This window comes from Doryrhamphus excisus, chromosome 12 (assembly GCF_030265055.1).
Source record: "Doryrhamphus excisus isolate RoL2022-K1 chromosome 12, RoL_Dexc_1.0, whole genome shotgun sequence".
NCBI classification, from domain to species: Eukaryota; Metazoa; Chordata; class Actinopteri; order Syngnathiformes; family Syngnathidae; genus Doryrhamphus; species Doryrhamphus excisus.
Genome location: NC_080477.1, coordinates 17,301,714 through 17,322,317, shown reverse-complemented (window position 1 = coordinate 17,322,317; position 20,604 = coordinate 17,301,714). Strand labels below are relative to the sequence as shown.

The window sequence follows — 20,604 nt, the reverse complement described above, 5'->3', positions numbered from 1 at the left end:
CGCCCAAGTAAATTGAGTTTGAGACCCCTGCAGTACACGTACAGTATAACGCTACAATTGTGACACCAATGTTTTAAGCATACTTGGTTAAAGGTGAGAGTGAGACCACATGTACGCATCTCATAGTACAGTATATCTTCTAAATTTGTTATGTAGCATACAGGTACGGGTAGTACCCCCTCGACCCCCCCAACCTTTTTGAGATCATATACTTTGTAGGAGAATGTGTGCTGTGAAGCCAATGATTGTCCTGTCTGCCCTTCTGGTATGCACTCCTTCCCTACTTTGTCCAGTATTTTCTGTTCATCCCGCAGTACTTCCTCTCTCTGCGCCCCCCCACCCACCCACCCTTCCAGCATAGGAATGAGCGCCTAAGGCAGGTGTGGGAATGCAGGTTTGCCGCATTCATGGACCTAGCAAGGCAGCGCCGTGGCTGTCTCGGCTTTGGGGACTAGTCTGTGCATGCGTGGAGTCCCATCATGGCAGCACCAATGACTAAGCTGCAAGAGACGAGGAAGATGGAAGCATGCGGTGCTCTCCGAAAACCTGTTTATGTGTCTCTGAGCGTGGTGAGTGGTGTGAGTTACTGGTGAGGCCGTGGGCACAAACACACCCTCATACCATCACACTTGGTGTGTTTATTTGACTTTGACCTGGGGAGCGTCTGGCAGGGTGGATGCTTTGGACATGAACACAGTTTCATTCTATTCTTATTGATTATTTATCTGGTTGAATTGAACGTACCATCACTTCTCTCACCGCTCAGTTTGGATGTGATGGAAAAGTAATGGAGGAGGGGAGCTAGGGGATGATCCATCAGGATCAATGAGACAAATCCAGATCCCAGTCTGGGAGGATTTTGGGCTGACTACGAGGTGTGTACGCACCCCGAGGCTGTGTCCTGTCACCGGGGATAAAGACACTGTGGAGCGAGCGAACACAACAGCAAAAGGAACTGCTGAGTCAGAGGGCCGTCACATCCACTCAGCTCACGCTACGCTGCCCTCCCTCGTGCCGCATGTTTTCCACCAGTTCCTCAATTCCCGCAGTCACGACTCGGAAAAAACACATTGTACAAGATTACATTTTTTAAAACCTGTTCTATCACCTTGTTTGGCAAACAAATAAATCAAGAAAAGCTTGTACGTCAAAAATGTAAATAAATTGGATTTTCCTTGCCAGTGTTTTTATTTTTTATTTTTTATTTTTATTTTTTTATACTTATTTTATTTTATGTTATTTTATACAACTCATAATCTTGGCTAATATCTTACTTTTGTTACAACCTAAAACATTGCGCAAATTCTATGTGTTAAAAGGTTCTATAATAATTAAATCACAGTTAATATACAACATTTGATACACCGGTAACACCATTGATGTTGAATGAGCCTTAATAAAATAATGCTACACATTCTGCCTTAAAAAAAAATAATGCGTAGTTTTGAGGTATTTATTTATACATTTTACAATTGTTTGCAGTGGTGTACAACATCGCTCTATGCTAGCAAGATGCTGATATTTTGTTTGTCTAATGTGGCTACACAAGAGGGTTGAATTATTATAAACATACAGCAGTACAGTTGTACACTATTGCAAACTATCACCACAATAGTAAATAAAAAATATTTATATATTATAAATATTTTAAATAAAATATATTTATAATATTTATAATAAAATTATATAATAATATAATTATAATTAATAATATAATATATAATATAATTATATAATAATAATATATAATAATATTTATATAAATATTTATAAATATTTATATATAATATATGATAATATATTATATATATAATATATATTTATATATTAAAGGGCAGATTTTGTAATACAACCACAACATGCTCTACATTAGAAATATTGTACATTCAAATAATCCATTCCAGACACCCAAAAAGGTTTGAATACAAAATAAAATAAATATGAATTAAAAAATTTGGTGCATGTTTGCCACACACACAGCGCTCTAAAAGACTCATTGCAAGTTATCACAAACACTTGATTGCAGATGTTGCCACTAAGGATCACCCAACAACTTAGTTATTAGGTTGTCGTTGGCTAATATTTCACATTTGTTTGATGATCGGAAACATTTAAGTGTGACATATTGCAAATCAACACCGAAAAAATACACTAGTCAAGGTTCCACTCATTAAAAACTATTTCATGTTTTAAATGTTTAAGGTTCACCAAATTCTTTGACCTGGCTCCATTCTCAACATTCTCTTAAAAAAATGGTTCCCACCCTGTCGAAGGGCTAAAACGAGCATCCATGTTTCCGCATGGCTTGCCACCGCGCTCTTAATATTTAGTGATGTCTTAGCATACCAGCGGGACAGGAAGGGCTGTAAGCGCTTCTGCTGGCATTGTTGTCGATTATTTAGTTGACTTGTTCTCGTCAGTGTGAAAGTCCACTGCTATGCAAACAGGCGCCAGTCTCTCTTTATCTGGGTTCCGGAGTTTGCAGGAACGTCGGATGCCGGGACCACTGATGTGGACCAGAGGAGATCTGCTAAAACATCTTATGTCCCTCCCTGTGGATTAGAGCAGAAACATTCCCGTGGAAAATCGAATCGGTGGCTCCCATCATTCGGTTTCGCACTCAGGTCGTGTGGGGTTACAATTCTAAAGTACTGCCGTGCTGCTATTAAACCTTCAAATTTGATCCCGGATTGACTTGAAATTTCTCACACAGCTTAGCATTTTGCCGAATCAGCACAAAATTTGGTACAGACCTTCAGGGGACAGACAAGCACATGTATGCAAAATTCAGGCAACATTGGTTGTAAAGCAAAGTCCCTATAAAGCGAAAGTCTTTGCAGAAGCATGGGCGGGACTTAGCAACTAATTGTAATATTCATATTTTCAACATTCAAAACTTTCAAAATTTTTGCAGTTAATTATTCTTTTACTGTGATTGGCTGGCAACCAGTCCAGGGTGTACCCCGCCTCTCGCCCAAAGACAGCTGGGATAGGCTCCAGCACCCCCCGCCACCCTCATGAGGAAAAAGCAGTAGAAAATGAATGAATGAATTATTCTTTTACCCATTATTATAATGCTTGACGGGCTGCACGGAGGTGGAGTGGTTAGCACTCAGGCCTCACAGCTATGACACCCGAGTTCAATTCCACCCTCGGCCATCTCATGTGTGGAGTTTGCATGTTCTCCCCGTGCATGCGTGGGTTTTCTCCGGGTACTCCGGTTTCCTCCCACATTCCAAAAACATGCTAGGTTAATTGGCGACTCCAAATTGTCCATAGGTATGAATGTGAGTGTGAATGGTTGTTTGTCTATATGTGCCCTGTGATTGGCTGGCCACCAGTCCAAGGTGTACCCCGCCTCTCGCCTGAAAACAGCTGGGATAGGCTCCAGCAACCCCCGCAACCCTTGTGAGGATAAGCGGTAGAAAACGATTGAACGAATAAAAATGCTTGACAGCTGCATCATCATTAAATATATGATATTAATGTAATAAAAATGAAGTCATGGGATCTCTGGAAGATCATATCCCCTACGACATCCTGACATATGGGCTGTAAACCCTGACTGGAATCAACATCGCCACAGGCATGATGAAGGCATCCTCCCCTGGATGGACTCCAGTGGAATGTCCCCTTCACGGTCCCTGCAGCTTTGCAGAAGGTTTAAACACACTTGGAAAGATTTCAGACAAATAAGTTCTGAATATGTTTCCCTAAATGACAAATATTAACATTAATGTTTGGAATCAGTCATGCACACGAGAGGTGGAATTGATATGGAATGCAGTTGTATTTATTCCCATTAGCTGCACCTGTTTTTTGTGTTTACAGCATTATTTTCTATTTAAAAAACTTTGCTTCTCATGTTCCACTCTCCTTTTGTGGGTTCTATTTGAGTCCGTAAACAATATCTTCACTTAATGTTAATAAATGCCATTAATATCTATAATAAACATAGAGTAGAGTTCAAATAATAATTTATAGTAACTCTTGCTTTGGGTCTCATTGGATTATGCAAGATTAGAACCTGATTCAAACTTGCACTGAACAGTGACTGTGAGCATAGTACACTAGAGGGCGCTGTTGTCCACATAGGGACAGACAACATGATGGCACACACACAGATCATGTATTTTGTTTAACATTTGTTGCTCTATTGTGGTCCCCATCGTTCCTTCTCCATTTTAGCATGTGAGCATGGCATTTCTACTGATGTTTGCATTGTGCAGTGGAACATTACAGCAACAACAACATTGATAACAGTCACTTTTTTTGGTCTTTTTTTATCCTCAGTGTAGACATCCTTCGTTACTACTATGCGTTATGATAACAAACACACCCCTGTAGGGTATGTGTGTCAACAATTAGCCCATATTGAACAAAATGATCCATCTTGAACCCCCCCGCTGAGGAACCCCTGAGGAAACCATCAACTTCATTCATTCATTTTCTTCATTTATTCATTCAGCCTATCCCAGCTGTCTTCGGGCGAGAGGCGGGGTACACCCTGGACTGGTGGCCACACAGAGATGGCCGAGGGTGGAATTGAACCCTGGTCTCCTAGCTATGAGGTCTGCGCTCTAACCACTCGACCGCCGTGCCGCCTCATCAACTTCATTCATTCATTTTCTACCGCTTTTCCTCACGAGGGTCGCGGGGGTGCTGGAGCCTATCCCAGCTGTCTTCAGGCGAGAGGCGGGGTACACCCTGGACTGGTTGCCAGCCAATCACAGGGCACATATAGACAAACAACCATTCACACTCACATTCATACCTATGGACAATTTGGAGTCGCCAATTAACCTAGCATGTTTTTGGAATGTTGGAGGAAACCGGAATACCCGGAGAAAACCCATGCATGCACGGGGAGAACATGCAAAGTCCACACAGAGATGGCCGAGGGTGAAGGGTGGAATTGAACCCTGGTCTCCTAGCTGTGAGTTCTGCGCGCTAACCACTCAATCCCCGTGCCGCCCCATTAACTTCAAATGATCCAAATTTAGTTGCAATTAGTGGTGTCTTAAGCACATTTTTTAATACCGATATGGGCCAAAAATAGCACAGAAGGGGTACAAGGTCAATTTAACATGAATGCTGTTGTTTTCTAGCTAAAACATGACATGGGTCAACGTCACATTATTCCCACCCATGAGCCTGGTCCACTTTAGGTTTTCTCAGTTGTCCTCCTCCAGGCACAGCGGAGGCAACGATATTGAGAGACAGACACAAATAGATGCTCTAAATCTGGAGAGCCTCAGTCGGAGGCTCAGTTCTTTTATGGAAGATCGAATCTTCCATAAAAAGGACAGAATAAATAGACGCTCGAACGGCTCTTGATGCTTTCCACAGGAGTTTGTGTTTGTGGAGCTGCTGTGAATGTGCTTACACCTGAAGATGCTATCATTTGTTTATCACATACTACAGTATTAATTGGCCCTGTACCCTAGAAACTGCCCATGAATGATACGGGAAAAAGGCCGAAATGATACTGTGTCAAAGCCCAGGGCAGTGATACTGATAAAATATAGAGTTTAACCATGTCCAGTATCAGCCCCCGTAGCTGTCCACTGTCCAAATATTCCTAGTGCTTCTCCAGTCACCAAAAAACCCAAACTTGATTAATGGAACTTTAATTGTCAGACATTGATAAGATAAGTTGATAAAATATTATTGTTGAAATATTTTTGCAATTATTGTGTTTACACTGTTTAGATATAATACATGTAATAAACTGAAAAAAATCTGGAAACAAAATGGTCTTTTGATTAAATAGTATGTGATAATAAGATCATCACATGGTTTGTCTGGTATCAGGCCCGGTATCATGCCCCCTAGTGTCAGTATCAGCCCGAGACCGAAGGTCGAGTATCACTTTCACAGCATCAAGTGTAACTGTGTTAGTTAGTCAACCACTGATGACACCCCTCTCTCTCTCTCTTTCGTGTGTCATCATCTACTTCAGTTGCATTCAGGCACATCCTCGTCTCGGGTCTTGCTTCGAGGACCCCGACCTCTGAGGTTGGTGACCGGTGTTCACATACAGCTTGGTCTGCCATGCCCCACTGATTTGAAGCATCCGGTTTTTCAGGCGGTTCACAAAGGTCCACTACTGACTTGGCAGGTCATCACTTCTGATACCGACACTCTGGTCCTGGATGTAGCTATGGATACGTGGACCCTCCTGGTTCCCGGGATTCTCCAGCCATTCTTCTGTCGACAGATCCTCAGAGATGGAACTAAGTAGCTCTTGTGCCAGCTTGTTGCAGGGACAACAGGATTTGAGTCTGCTTGGGTGTGACGCTGTCATGGTGGTGTGGTGCAGATGACACCATATCGTGCGATGGAGCTGACTGACTGTTTCTGTTTATTAGCGAGCTACTGAAAAAGATGTGTTGCAATAAAAATGCATTAGAGGTGACCTATTATACTCATTTATTGAGTTCTGGACTCCTATAGAGCAGCTACACACAATAACTAGATCTTCCAGACTCTGCACCCCATCCTGAGGTGTTTCCATGTACTATATCCGGTCTCCCCCGTGGATTGACTCCACCCTCTGCCCTCCTCTTTACACGGAAATACAACATTGCAACAACATTTATAGGTCAGAAAAGACCCTTTAAGAACACGGTTGCACTCATGTAGTGTACCAACAGCACAACATGATATGCTAACCAAAAAATATACACAAAACAAGGCAACATTTTTCGAAAAACACGCTAATGGTACGGTGCAGAATGTTACAGTATGTCTAAAAATGGCCCAGAATGTGTGATTCCCGCAAAGGTGTGATTCCTGCAAGCTTGGCAATCTGCTGGCTAAATGATATATGTTAATGCCATGTAAATGTCATGCATCCAATCTGGAGGTGAGGCATATTAATGAAGAGCAGCCTCGTCAGGTACAGGGCGGTGGCCTGTCCTCCGCTGGCATCTTTAAATGTTACTCAAGGTCAGAGTGACAGCGTGTCACCTGAGGCTTACGGCAACATCTGCTGCAACAGACACACAAGCGGTACACACGGGGGATACGTTCATGGACTCACTCGCACAAACACAGCTAGCTCTGGTTGTGCTGACTCACAAAGGCATGTGTTCATTATGATAATATAGTCGGCGTGGATGCATCTTTAGCAGATCATATTTGGTGTTTTTTTGGGTCAGCATATATTAGTATTACAGAGAAGACTATTCAGTACTTGGCAAGTGCAAAAGAAAGTCAGGTCTGAGGCTCGGAGGGCAAGTTTCTTCATCTACTTGTGGTGTGTTTACTAAGTGTCATACTGTAGATATACAGTATGAGTTGTACTGCATGTGTTGTCTTTTTGGAGGGATCTGTTGTAGCAGCCAGGTGGTGACCCGGCATGCGGTAACAGCCTCTCAGCAGACTTACGGCCAAATCACAGAGCCTGAGAGCAGCCCACTCCGAGCAATCTGCCACCGAGGAGAATGAACTGTGAAAACCCTCATATTTTGCCAGGGATATGAATATGAAAGAGTCCAAATAAAGTAGGACAATGTCATATTTTTTTATATGTTCAACAGATTCAGATTGGGAGTCTTTAAAAAGCAGCATGAAATACTAGTTTTGTAAACCCAATAAAGGTATAAGTGGTATTGTTGTTATCTTAAAGTCACAGTACACATATAATAAATGCTCCAATCAATGCCTCCATCCCATTAACCACTGAGTCTTTTATAGTCGCTGGGTGTGTGCTATACAAAAGCAAATAACCTCCAGAGATTCTAATCAACACCAGGCAAAAAAAAAATAAAAAAAACATTGGCATGGACAGATGTGCACTAAGCGACATACTGAATTTTTACTTTAGTTTTATTAAATTTACAAGGTAGCAGTAACTGCATTCAAAATATTGTGATTTACTTCCTGTACTGTTGGTTTTATTACATTGATTAGACATGGCATTAATATGACATTGATGAAAAAAAGTTCCCCTCTCATTCTGTGTGGAAGTGCTAAGTTTTTGGCGTCGTACTTTGTCCTGCTTCCGCACTCCGTTTGAAACCCTTTCTTATGTTTAGAATAAAAAAATGGAGGCTAGCTAGTTAGCTAGGTAGCATGACATGTTTAAAATCTGGAACAGCCTTCCAGAAGATGTGCAAAAATCCAAGCTGAAAAAACTTCTATTCAACTGTGCATATTTCATTTTTTTTTTAATTTTGGAATGATTTATGAAATGTTATGTAATGATTTTAGAATGATTTTTATGGGATGAGTTTTTCAAGTGATTTTTACCCTTGTGTATGAATTGTGCTCTATAAATAAACATTAATTAATTCATTCATTTTCTACCGCTTTTCGCGGGGGTGGTGGAGCCTATCCCAGCTGTCTTCGGGCGAGAGGAGGGGTACACCCTGGACTGGTCGCCAGCCAATCACAGGGCACATATAGACAAACAACCATTCACACTCACATTCATATCCAATTTGGAGTTACCAATTAACCTAGCATGTTTTTGGAATGTGGGAGGAAACCGGAGTACCCGGAAAAAACCCACGCATGCATGGGGAGAACATGCAAACTCCACACAGAGAGATGGCCGAGGGTGGAATTGAACTCGGGTGTCATAGCTGTGAGGCCTGAGTGCTAACCACTCGACCACCGTGCCTCCTAAACAAACATGCCTTGCCTAAAAATATTAAATTTATTCATGTTGAAGTGTACTTTGTGTATCTTGGGAAGAACTCTACTGATTTTGAATGATCTCTGACCCAACTTGACTAAGGTAATTGCGGTCAAAGGCCAGTCGATATCACACATTGCAATGTATTACAATCAGTGTGCTACCGGGTACCATTTTGTGTGTCGCTGTCTTCGTGAAGAGTTTTGTTTTTGACGATATGTGATTCAAGATGTCTGCCGAGGTGGGGCGGAATGACAACTGGAGCCTGACATGAGTTTTTTCTGACCCCTATTGGTGAAAGAAACCATCAAATTCTATTATGACTTACCTGGCTTCCTGTCCATCCACTTTAACCATGATTAAAGGATGCTTCAGAAAAAAAAAAACCCATCACCTCCACCTGTGGGTCGGGGGGCCGGCGTTGCGCAGGTTTGAATCTCATCCGTGACCTTTGTCAAATGTCACCGCCAGAATGCCTCTCCAATCTTCCTCCTCACCCTCATTTCACGCCGCCTATAATAGGAAGCCATAAAAAAAATAATCTTTTACTATCAGTGCCAGTCACCACCTCATTACCACCACTGTCTGAGGGCATGATTATGGGGATAGAAGAAGCTCGGGGGCTTGAGGCTGCAGGGCGTCCCGGTTACTGCCTCAGTGCCGCTAACGGGCCAAGGTTAAATTACAGATCCTTCCTCACGGTTGATTTGCTTTCCCTCCACATATCTGACACTTTTTACTTGTCACAGTAAAAATAGAATAGCATTCAGTCGAGCGCAGACGTACGCCAAGGTTGAACGGTTGATCTCAAGAATAATAGCTTGTTGTTCTTTTCGTATGCTAGTGGGCTACTTCCTGGGAGATTACTTCAAATGATTGGACAGTACCATTTTTTAAGCTGTTTGTTTTATGGAGGGGTATTTTCTGGTTTGTTATTTAGTTTCTATGTCGAGGGAATGGTCAGTGCTTGTGTGTCTAAAAATAAAACTAAACAGCAAAAATGGTTGAAGTAAGCAGTAATAAAGCAGTAATAAAGCAGTAATAAAGCAGTAATAAAGCAGTAATAAAGCAGTAATAAAGAATACTATCAAAATATCAGGGGAATAAAGTTAAATTAACAGAAAAAAGTGGTAATTTTACATTTTTGTACTGGGTTGTGTCACCCCCTCGGGGAAGTTTTATGGAAATCTGTTGTATAGATTTATCATTTTCTTGCCAACTACTGAAAACACCAACGCTAACACTGTGATCACATTCTGTCGTATGCTAGTGGGCTACTACTTCCTGGGGGATTACTTAAAATGATTGGACAGTACCATTTTTTAAGCTGTTTGTTATATGGAGGAGTATTTTCTGGTTTGTTATTTAGTTTCCATGTCGAGGGAATAGTCAGTGCTTGTGTGTCTTTCAGCACGGTCTAAAAATACAACTAAAAATGGTTGTAGTAAACAATAATTCCAAAGAATACTATCAAAATATCAGGGGAATAAAGTTAAATTAACAGGAAAAAGTGGTAATTTTACATTTTTGTACTGGGTTGTGTCACCCCCTCGGGGAAGTTTTATGGAAATCTGTTGTATAGATTTATCATTTTCTTGCCAACTACTGTAACAAGGCAACCAACACTTCATGGAGGTAAATAATACATTAATTAATAGAAATTGTTCCGCCTTTTTCAAGGTAGCTGTCTTTTTTTTTCAAAGAGCCAGACAATTCTGGTCACCAAAGCTCACTCTCTGATGGCCCCGCGACCTCGCTAGCACTGTGATCCCTGTGTGATGAAACAAACCATTGTGTATGTCCTCGCCCCAATATGCTAATCCCGGATTAATTATGGGCCAACCCTAATGAGGGTCTCTCTCCAGCGCTCTTAGATGTGCAAATGCATCCAGCAGTGGACAGACGAGAGGGACTTTTGTTCACTCTTTGTAGACTACAAGGTTCTCATTTAAGACTACAGCATATATCAAATGATATCGCTCCCAGAATTGTGGCTTCAATCAGGTAGAAACTGGTGCAAATGTAATCATTATTATTAAAAATAAATAAAATCAAAGCTGCCCACACCGTGCACAATGCGGCACGCAGTGACCCAGACCTGTTTAATATGGTTATTGCAGGATTATTGACGTCACACTCACATCACGTTGATACCGTTCTCCTTGACAGCATGACAGATGAATTCTGTTTCAGTCTAGCAATTACACAGGAAGTGCGAATATGGACAAAGCCACAGGAAGTGTTGCTCTCATGATACCTTTTGTGCTTTTAAACACGAAGAAAGGTGATGTTTGGCAGATATTGCAATAGATGTAACCGCTTATCATTCTTCCACTTGCACTGATATCTATTTGCATTTGTTATTTGTGGATGGTGTAATAAAGTGTGCTGCTCTAGGTGGTTTGTGTTATTGTTAAAAGTTGTTTATTGTGCCACTAAAAACTATTTTCCATCTGGGGGATCATTAAAAGACCGCATTTCTCAACAAAACTGCATGTTATACACTCAGGGTTAATGGAACAGATGTACTATGGTGTGGCACTAAAACAACAACAGACTCAGGAGTCTATGTTGAAGCTTTTTGGCCGTCTGTCGCCAATATTTCTGAAAATACTATAAACAGTGTCAGTTAAATGCGCCTTTCAAATTATTCCTAACTGCTACATGTGAAAAAGAGTTAATATGAGCTAGCTAACAACCTACCTATTTTGGCGTGAAAGCCAGGCGAAAAAAAAAACCGCCAACAGTGTACCATTTACATAACTGGCTTGTGTAACAACTAACACAAAAAAACTATATTTATCTGGCGGAGTAAAACAACGCCTCTCTAGCGGCTAGTTTTGGCATCACAGTCCAAACGAGTGGAGACCTAGCTCTCAATTTCAACATGAAGCTTGTTTGCTGTTAGCATTTTTTACTCGAGGATGGCTGGAAGACACAGCCATACTGATGAGAGCGGACATTAAAGTGTTGTGGCTGTTTCTATGCTGCTATTGTTGACAGAAGTATCGCTAAATCAATACGCGTAGGAAAGAAGTACTGCTTTAAATCATCAAAATATGTCAAGATTCTTGATTACAGCATGTATATAAAGTTATATTGAGGTTTTTTTTTAGAGGGCTTTCCAGTCAAAATAAGTCAATTCCGATGACTTGCATTGTTAGCTAGCTCATACTAACTCGTTTTTTCTTGTTAGAATGCAATCTTAGAAATACATGATCATGCTGTCTCGATATGCCATGTGTGAGATGAATGGAAAGTGTTCACTGACAAAGATTTAGATAGATTTATGAACAATATTTAAGAGAAATTTGACTTTTGTGATTAATTATGCTGTTAAATAAACAGCTTCAAAAAGCATAATTGTCTATATGGAAGCAGATGTCATCGGGTAACTAACTAATGAAGGGCTCAAGATTTCAATGTAAAATGTGTGTGTGTGTGTGTGTACTGATGCTGTGAGTTGGAACTGTCCAATGTGCTGAAACCTGCCGCTCATTGGGTGCGGGTGGGAGGAGGAGGGGGTGTCACATGACTGCGCTTCTTTGTGCGAGCAGTGTGTCTATCCAAGCGAGTGCACGCGTCTCCTCCAGTGCACGCGCGCACTTCCACCATCACAAGGAGCGTTTGGAGCTCTCTCCTGGCGTGGAAGCTCTTGGTTGCATTCCAGCCTCGAACGTGCGTGTGTTTTTTTTTTTTGAGCCCGTCTTTGTCGGGACTGGGAAGGAGAGGAGGAAGAGGGGGGCTTCTTCCTGAAAGATTAGTAGTGAAGGGAGTAGGGGGATTGTTGCCCGTTAAGTGTGACTGTCTCGGTGGAAGAGCGGGAAGGGAAGAAGATGTAAGAAGCGGCAGTGCGCGTCCTCCCGCGGCTGCAACATGCAGAAGGGCATGCGGCTCAATGATGGCCATGTCACCTATCTGGCGCTGCTGGCCAAGAAGGACGCCACCAGGCGAGGATGCCTGAGCAAGAAGAGCTCGGAAAACACCAAATGGCACTCCAAGTGGTTCTGCTTGCTGCAGAACATGCTCTTCTATTTCGAGAACGATTCCAGCTCGCGACCCTCCGGACTCTACCTGCTGGAGGGGTGCGTTTGCGACAGGGCACCCTCTCCCAAACCGCCTCTCTCTGCCAAGGAATGCCTGGAGAAGCAGGTAAGATCATGTTTAATGACATATCAGGACTTTGTTTGTGCATGTAAACTATTTCCATGCACATTGCATCTCAGAATGACCACTAAGCATCACTGGGGGAGAACCTAAACTTGCTGCCATCTACTTTTTCTGCATCTCATGCTGAGGCAATGCTTTTTTTTTGGGAGGGAGGTGGTGTGGCAAACTTAAAACTGCATCCAAAACTTTTGGTTTAGACTGCCGCCTGCTGGAAGCGACTTCACCCTGCTCTGCAGTTTTGACGTATTGATTTTAACTCCTTGTCTTGATATTAATAGCATCCTACCTTGGCAACTGCATCCGCACGCTTTGTGGTAACATGATTCAATTGACACAGCTCTCATTATTAACACCACACATGATAAGACGCTCCTATGAGTTTTAAACGTGTGTTTCTGGAAGAAAAACTACTAGTTGGATGCCGTGATTTGGTTGGAGGAAAAGTGGAACATTTGGGGGGGATGGAGGAGTCAAGAAGGCTGCTGCTGCTGCTGTTGTTGATGCTGCTGCTGATGAGGGTCTTAAAACAAGCTGATGGCTGCAGTCAGCCTGGGTAAAAGCTGCCCTGCCAGATGCAGTCTTCTGCAGCTCTAAAGAAAATGAAGCCAAAAGTAATGTGGTTCATTTTGAGCTGGACTCTAAACAGAATTGTTGATGTTGGGATGCTCTGTGCTGCATACTGCAGCTTTACAGATGCCAAGTCTGCTGTAGTGTGTGTTGTGGTAAAGACCTTCACTGGCGACATTGGAAACAAGGGAAAAACTGGGAAAAATGAGCTTTTATTATGATCACTGTTATGTGGTTGATTATGAAAAATATATGTTATGTTGTGGACAGCAGGCATCAGTAATCATCCACATCAGCCGGCATGCCATGTCTGGGATCAGATGAAAAAAAAGTTCTCCTCTCATTCCATGTGGAAGTGGTACATTTTTGGCTTCGACATCCTTGTTCCCCACTCCTTTTAAAACACTTTAACTTTAGAATAAGTAAATTGGGGAGGGGGCTGCACGGTGTTCGAGCGGCTAGTGCACAGACCTCACAGCTAGGAGACCCGGGTTCAATTCCATCCTCAGTCACTCTGTTTTTCTCTGGGTACTCCGGTTTCCTCCCACATTCCAAAAACATGCTAGGTTAATTGGTGACTCCAAATTGTCCATAGGTATGAATGTGAGTGTGAATGGTTGTTTGTCTATATGTGCCCTGTGATTGGCTGGCGACCAGTCCAGGGTGTACCCCGCCTCTTGCCCGAAGACAGCTGGGATAGGCTCCAGCACCCCCGCGACCCCTGGATAAGCGGTAGAAAATGAATGAATGAAATTGGGGAGGCTGACGAGTTAGCTTGATAGCTTGCTATGCTTGTGGCGGCCATCTATTACGTCCAATAGTTGTAACCCTAATTACTGTCTATACTAAATACAAAAATATTATATTTATTAATATGGGATCCTACTTCATGGAAATTCTGTTCTGGAACCTGACCGCAAATGTGGAACCTAGCTCATTTAGACAGCCAATCACAGGGCACATATAGACAAACAACCATTCACACTCACATTCATACCTATGGACAATTTGGAGTGGCCAATTAACCTAGCATGAATTAACCTAGCATGTTTTTGGAATGTACATACACAGGGAGAACATGCAAACTCCACACAGAGATGGCCGAGGGTGGAATTGAACCCTGGTCTTTCCTAGCTGTGAGGTCTGCGCGCTAACCACTCGTCCACCGTGCCGCCCTGCTATGGCCAGTAATTGTATAATTGTACATTTTACTAACGGCAGGCAAAAGCAGTTACCTTAATAGCCAGTCAACACCACGTGTTTTGAAAGAAAAGCCAACATCACGTCAATGCAATCTTTGTTGACAACTTTTTTTAAACACTTTAAAAGCGTTGCAGGCATGTTCCTCCCAAAGTGTGCCAGGACAAGACGCTTGTACTTTTTGGCAGGGGTAGAGGAGAAATATGAGCTGATGACATGTAAGGTGACAGCTGCTCATGCAGGCTGCTCCACTCCATTTATTTCAGCAGTGATTAAATGCATTTGAAAGGCATCAATTATCATCACACTGTCTTCTGTGTCCCCATGTGTTTCTTGTGGCAGGAATACATTTGCTCTGTTTAGCATTATTGGCTTGAGGATATATGTGTGTTTTTGTATGCGTGTTTGTTGGCGCATTGGTGTTTTTATAGGGCACTAACCGGTAGTTGACTACAGTCAGTGTACTTCAACAAGAAATTTACACTACTCTCACTTAGTGTGCTTTTACACCAGCACTGTTTAGTCTGTCAGTCCGATACAAACAAGCATATATATAACACCTGTTATTGGAAATATTTGCCATCTTCTACGACAAAAGGGTGAAAATTTGTCAAAAGATGAACCCCTATTGTGTTGCCTGTGCTATTATTTTTCTGACAAATACAACACATCAGTCACATTGACTTGAAATTTCTCACAGAAAATAATAAAAACACCCACTGCGACTCCAAGGTGCTTGAGCGAAACACCAATAAATTTGGTGCACAGCTTTAGTAGACTGACAATCACAAATCTTTAAAATCTGAGCAAGACTGGTTGAAAAACATGGTCGTTATAAAGCAAAACATCTCTGTGTCCTGGGCTCCCAAAGTGGGGTACAAATTGTTGAATTGATGAATGAAAGCCTAACACTGGGAGTTACTCTTGAACGCCTCATCATGTGAGTACAATGCAGAAGAAAGGAGACAGACAGGGAGATGTTTTTTGCTCTGTTGTGCGCTGAAAGCTCGCCTGCTCCGATCTAGTCTATTCTTGCCGCAGGCGAAGAGCACCCTGCGCAATGGTAAAATTGACTGACATGGAGGCGCGGGTGCGCGGTGCTGCGCCGGACTGGCACCTGTCACAGGTCTACGAAATTAAACCCTTTTTACCACAATCCATATGGGACGCCAAAAGTGCCATTCCCAGCGAACCCACCACAAGTGAATTGTCCAAATCCTCATAAAGTGAATTTACAAGATTTTCATTGGTCTTAAATACTACTGATGAGACGCCCCGATGTACACACATTCATTTTGAAATTGAATCACCATTCTGCGTTACATTTTGTAAAAGAAAGAAAAACAGTGCCATCTGTTGCCTCTGATGCAGCCTCCGCTGTGTACCGCACCGTGTATCTTTTTTTCAGTGTGTGACACCGCGTCTGTGCATTGACGGCCACATGTGAACTGTACAACTGTACAACTGTACAGTGAAGTTCACGCTGATGCATCCTCAACTGAGCGGGAGAGGAGGTGAAATGAGGACAAGGAGAGGAATCAATGGTGCAGGTGTCTGAGGGCATGCAGATTCCGATAAAAGAACGACACTCAAGTCGATGAGCAGGGGCTGCGGAGGTCTTGTGAGATCGACACTACAGAGCATTTTGGCCATGAAACCTGTTACGTACATACGCAGATGTTGCGTGTGTGATTGTGTCAAAGCTGCAGGAGGAAGGGCCATGCGAGTAGATTTTATCAGAGTTATAACAGAAGAAGGGACAATGCAGCGAATCGATGCCAAGCCAACTGCCACCTTTGCAGGCAAACACTTGCTTTTTATAGCCTCGCTCCTCGAAAAAAAATCAATAAACAAAAAAAAAAGCACCCCCCCACACTCGTCCCTCCTCAACTCGCTCTCCCTTCTCATTGTAGTCTTTGTAGTGTTCCACTTTCTTATTCCCCATTTAAAAGGCGAGCGACGTTTAAGCCCACTGTTACTATGGCAACCCCTATTTGCATCTGAAAAAGTGCATTTGAAGGGGCCAACAAAATGTGAGAATATGAGTTGTTATTGTGCACTTACTGAAGAGACAAATGGGAGAAATATGAGCAAAAAGTGGGTCACACTAAAACAAAAAAAGGAACCTTTTCTGTACAGCTAAGTTTATATAATGTCAGGGCTCCAGACTGCGACAAAAATATGAGACATTATGATTGAATTTTTCATCAACTAGCGCATGTGTGACCAGCGTATCAGTATGTGTTCCGTATTGACATGACCAGGGACGTCCCTTATTACGGTGAGAATGAAAAATCGTAGTCAAAATATGTAGTCAATGACAGCTTGTCACAGTCTAAGCCTACTGATGCCAGCCTGCGTGATCGTTCACGCTTGATTTGCACTGAAATTTGACTATTGTACCATCTTTGTTTACACATTTTGCCTGGCTCTACTGTCTCTCCGGTGGCAGCTAGCTAGCTAGCTATAGTTATCTACAGATTACTCTAAAACAGGCATCAAAATAAATTCAGGTTTGTGTCGAATCAAACATTTAATTCATCTTCTACCGCTATCCCAGCTGTCAGCGGGCGCCAGCCAATCACAGGGCACATATAGACAAACAACCATTCACACTCACATTCATACCTATGGACAATTTGGAGTCGCCAATTAACCTAGCATGTTTTTGGAATGTGGGAGATAGCCGGTAGCACGGGGAGAACATGCAAACTCCACACAGAGATGGCCGAGGGTGGAATCGAACTCGGGCCTCCAAGTTGTATGGCCTGCACACTCACCACTCGTCCACCATGCAGCTCAAATTGAACATTTGTTTCACACAAAGAGAGTTAACTATGGACAACATGCAATTAACCATGATTAAATATTTTAATCAATGAACAGCCCTAATAATAATGTGTATCAAGTCGGGCTGTCAAAGTTAATGACGCGTTAACGGAAGCAATTTTTTTTTTATACGCTATTAACGTGCACACCTCCTGTTTGACCCTAGGCCCCCACCGTAGTTTGATTGAAGCATGGTAACTCTGTTGCCACAAGCTGGAATAAATATTGATAGGTAATTGAGAAAGAAAAGAGTATTTAGATCAGTAAAGTTAGCTTCAAAGCCCTGGCAGATGGGTCTTGTAGCGAGACTAAAGTTATTTGTATGTACTGTCGCTGTGTTTGACTTATCACGGATTATATGGCCTGCCAGAGACTGGAGCAGCGCAGGTATTGTTTTTATTGTCATATACAGTGCTACTTTGGCATACGTGCGACCCAACTAACCAGTGGTTTTCACATTTTTACATCTCTGCGCCGATTTTTGCATTGAACTGCCTGCTAAATTGGAGTTAAAGCTGCTATTGACGGGCTGTCAATGTTATGACTGTGGCTGTGAAGTCCAGTGTTTTGCTAGCGTTAGCGATTTAGCATCGAAGTACCACAATGATCCACATTAGAACTCAAAGTCATCAAATCTTACCTTTATGCATTCCCACATAGTATCAGCATTCGGGAGCAAGTATGAGGTGAAGTAAAAAGGGGTAAAATACATGTAAATACATCGATACAGCCCTCTTTGCATCGGAGAACGGTGCTGCGGTGCGTTCAATGACCGTCGAAAAAGTAGGACAAATCGCATTAAACGTTCAAAAACTGTGGAAATAGTTAGAGTATTGTAATAAAATTATATTTACTGTAATATAATGATTAATTTATATGTATTTCATTTTTTTAAAAGAGAAATAAAATGACATTAGGTTTGCCATTTGGATTACATTTTTAATGACTATTGCCTTGTGTTTTAGGTATTTTCATTTGTACATTTCATGAAGGAAAGTTGCATTGAGGCAATTCTTTACTAATAATCTTTTCTAAATAGGCTTTTTACTCACAACTATTTAGAATTTAAAACCAGTATCATAAATAAACAAATTTTATTTTGAGCTGACACAAATAAACAAAAACATGTTAGTGTGAGAGGTCTCACTTGCTCATATTTTGTATTTGCTGAACGTTTGTTGGCAATGTTATGTACCGGTTTGTTGTGCTAATAATAAAATATGCTTGCTGACTGCATTTTAATTAATGGCCCAAAGTTCCCAAATTGATATACCTTTACATAAAATGTTATGTAATTATCATTGTAGTAGCACATCAAATCGTTTACCAAAGAGATTTCCCCTACTTATTATAGATAAAAACTTATTTCCATCTGCGATTAAATGCGATTAATTGTGAGTTAACTGTGGGCATGGAAATACAATTAATCACGATCAAATATTTTAATCGATTGACAGCCCTACTATTAAGACTATAAAGATAATGTCTTGCCGCATAAACACTGAAAAATTGAAAGACAGAAGGTGTGTTATTGATAAATTCTTCTCATCAGGAAATATGGAACGTTGCTCTGCTATACGGATGATTCACTCTTGGCATTTGGGGTGGATGAAAAACCAATGCAGTGGATTTTTAGGGGCTCATTTACATCAGCACCTCCGACGTACCGAGGCTCTGTCTACTGTTGCTGAGGGGTTTGTGAGCTGAGAAACCTTTGAGAAATGAATGTAACCGACTTTGTCGTACACAAATGTTTACAACTGTGTACTCACCATGGAACATTTTGTGGGATTTTATGTGAAAAGACAGCAAGTAAATAGCTCATATACAGTACTTTGGGGTTATTTGGAAAGGATGCTGTTTTATTGGTTAAACTGTGATCCCTAACTACTAAGTCTATGGATGTAATAGCTTTAGTGCATTATTATTATGCTATGCCTGCCATTTGTTTGCTTGGTTTATATGTTTTATGACATGTGTAGATATTCTCCCACAGTTCCCCCATTCAAGTGTTATTTTGTTCTTAAATCACTATCATTTACAATGGGTTTCATATTTGTATCTCATAAGTATGCAGGGTCTGAATGAAAAAACTTGATCCAATCCCGTCAGATGTGGTTGTAATTGACCGCCCTTGTACTGTATGTCATACGTCTGACATGCTAAAGATATCAAGATTCTTCACTACGGCTATCCGCTCATTAATTTTGCAACGTGACAAACCTTAGGATATCTTTCATGACAATGTGGAAGAAACTGATGCACAGATTCTCACCGAGCTGGGAAAATACAGAATGATTACACTGCTTAACCTTTTGTGCGATTCTGATGAGAAGACTGCACAGCGACATTTGCTGTTCATGCAACAGGAAACATGATCTCTTTGTTACTCTTTGTTTTCCAGTATTACTTCACTGTCACGTTCAATCACGACAACCAGAAAGCTTTGGAGCTGCGTACAGAAGATGTCAAGGACTGCGACGAGTGGGTCGCCGCCATTACGCAGGCCAGGTACTAATTGATTGACAGAGTCTGCTTCACTGCCTTGGGTGTCATAATGGAGATTAATAGTTAACTAAACCGAAGAGAAGCGATGTCGTCCTTCCACTCAGTGTAGCCACGTGACTACGAGTTATATTATAGTAATCATTAATGGCGGTGCGTACGTAACCACACATAGCCAAGTGCACTTAAACCAAGTATACTTAAGGTACAGTATATTGGATGAAATCAAGTATGTTCGCCATAATAAACAAAAAAATAAAGCAAACGAGGACACAGAAAGCCAAGCTTTGCAATCAGTCTAAATGTCAGCACTGTGCATTTGTGTGGTGAAAGGTCAATTGATTGGACTCATTGAAGAGTACTTTGATTAGTGCTCACTCAAAAGCAGTGACTTACTGTACAGGAAGTCAGTAGCCAGTGAGCACAACGCAGCAACAAAGCAAAGGAGGACATTTGCGTCATTTCACATCGCTCCAGGATCACTTCCAAAAAGACTAAGAGGAAATGGCATAAGCTTGAAGGAGTTTAAACCTGTACGCCAGGGGTCTCAAACTCAATTTACTTGGGGGCCACTGGAGTTCGGGTCTGGGTGAGACTAGGCCGCATCAGGTTTTCCAAAAAAAAAAAAAAAAAAAATTAAAAAACTTCGCTTTGGTTCCAATTTTCTACAAGAAAAGCTCTGATAAAAC

The 20,604-nt window shown here is 41.7% G+C and overlaps 1 protein-coding gene and 1 long non-coding RNA gene across 3 annotated transcripts in view; one reads left to right on the top strand and one right to left on the bottom strand.

Annotated features, from left to right (window-relative positions):
• Window positions 1-1,839: 1,839 nt before the first annotated feature.
• On the bottom strand, window positions 1,840-18,177 carry LOC131139538 (uncharacterized). The gene is made up of 3 exons (XR_009132256.1): window positions 18,051-18,177; window positions 8,973-9,157; window positions 1,840-2,552 (listed from the first exon to the last, which is right to left on the bottom strand). It is a non-coding gene; the product is annotated as an uncharacterized LOC131139538 (long non-coding RNA).
• The window catches only part of LOC131139537 (ras-specific guanine nucleotide-releasing factor 1-like), a 30,391-nt gene continuing 22,004 nt past the window's right edge, over window positions 12,218-20,604 (top strand). Inside the window, exons 1-2 of one of the 2 annotated variants that reach the window (XM_058089234.1) lie at window positions 12,218-12,796; window positions 19,815-19,921. In XM_058089234.1, the coding sequence (XP_057945217.1) occupies window positions 12,521-12,796; window positions 19,815-19,921 (383 nt within the window). In that variant the 5' untranslated portion in view covers window positions 12,218-12,520. Of the gene's footprint in view, window positions 12,797-17,286; window positions 17,798-19,814; window positions 19,922-20,604 lie in introns of those variants that run through there. The other variant, XM_058089235.1, reaches the window with a different exon arrangement.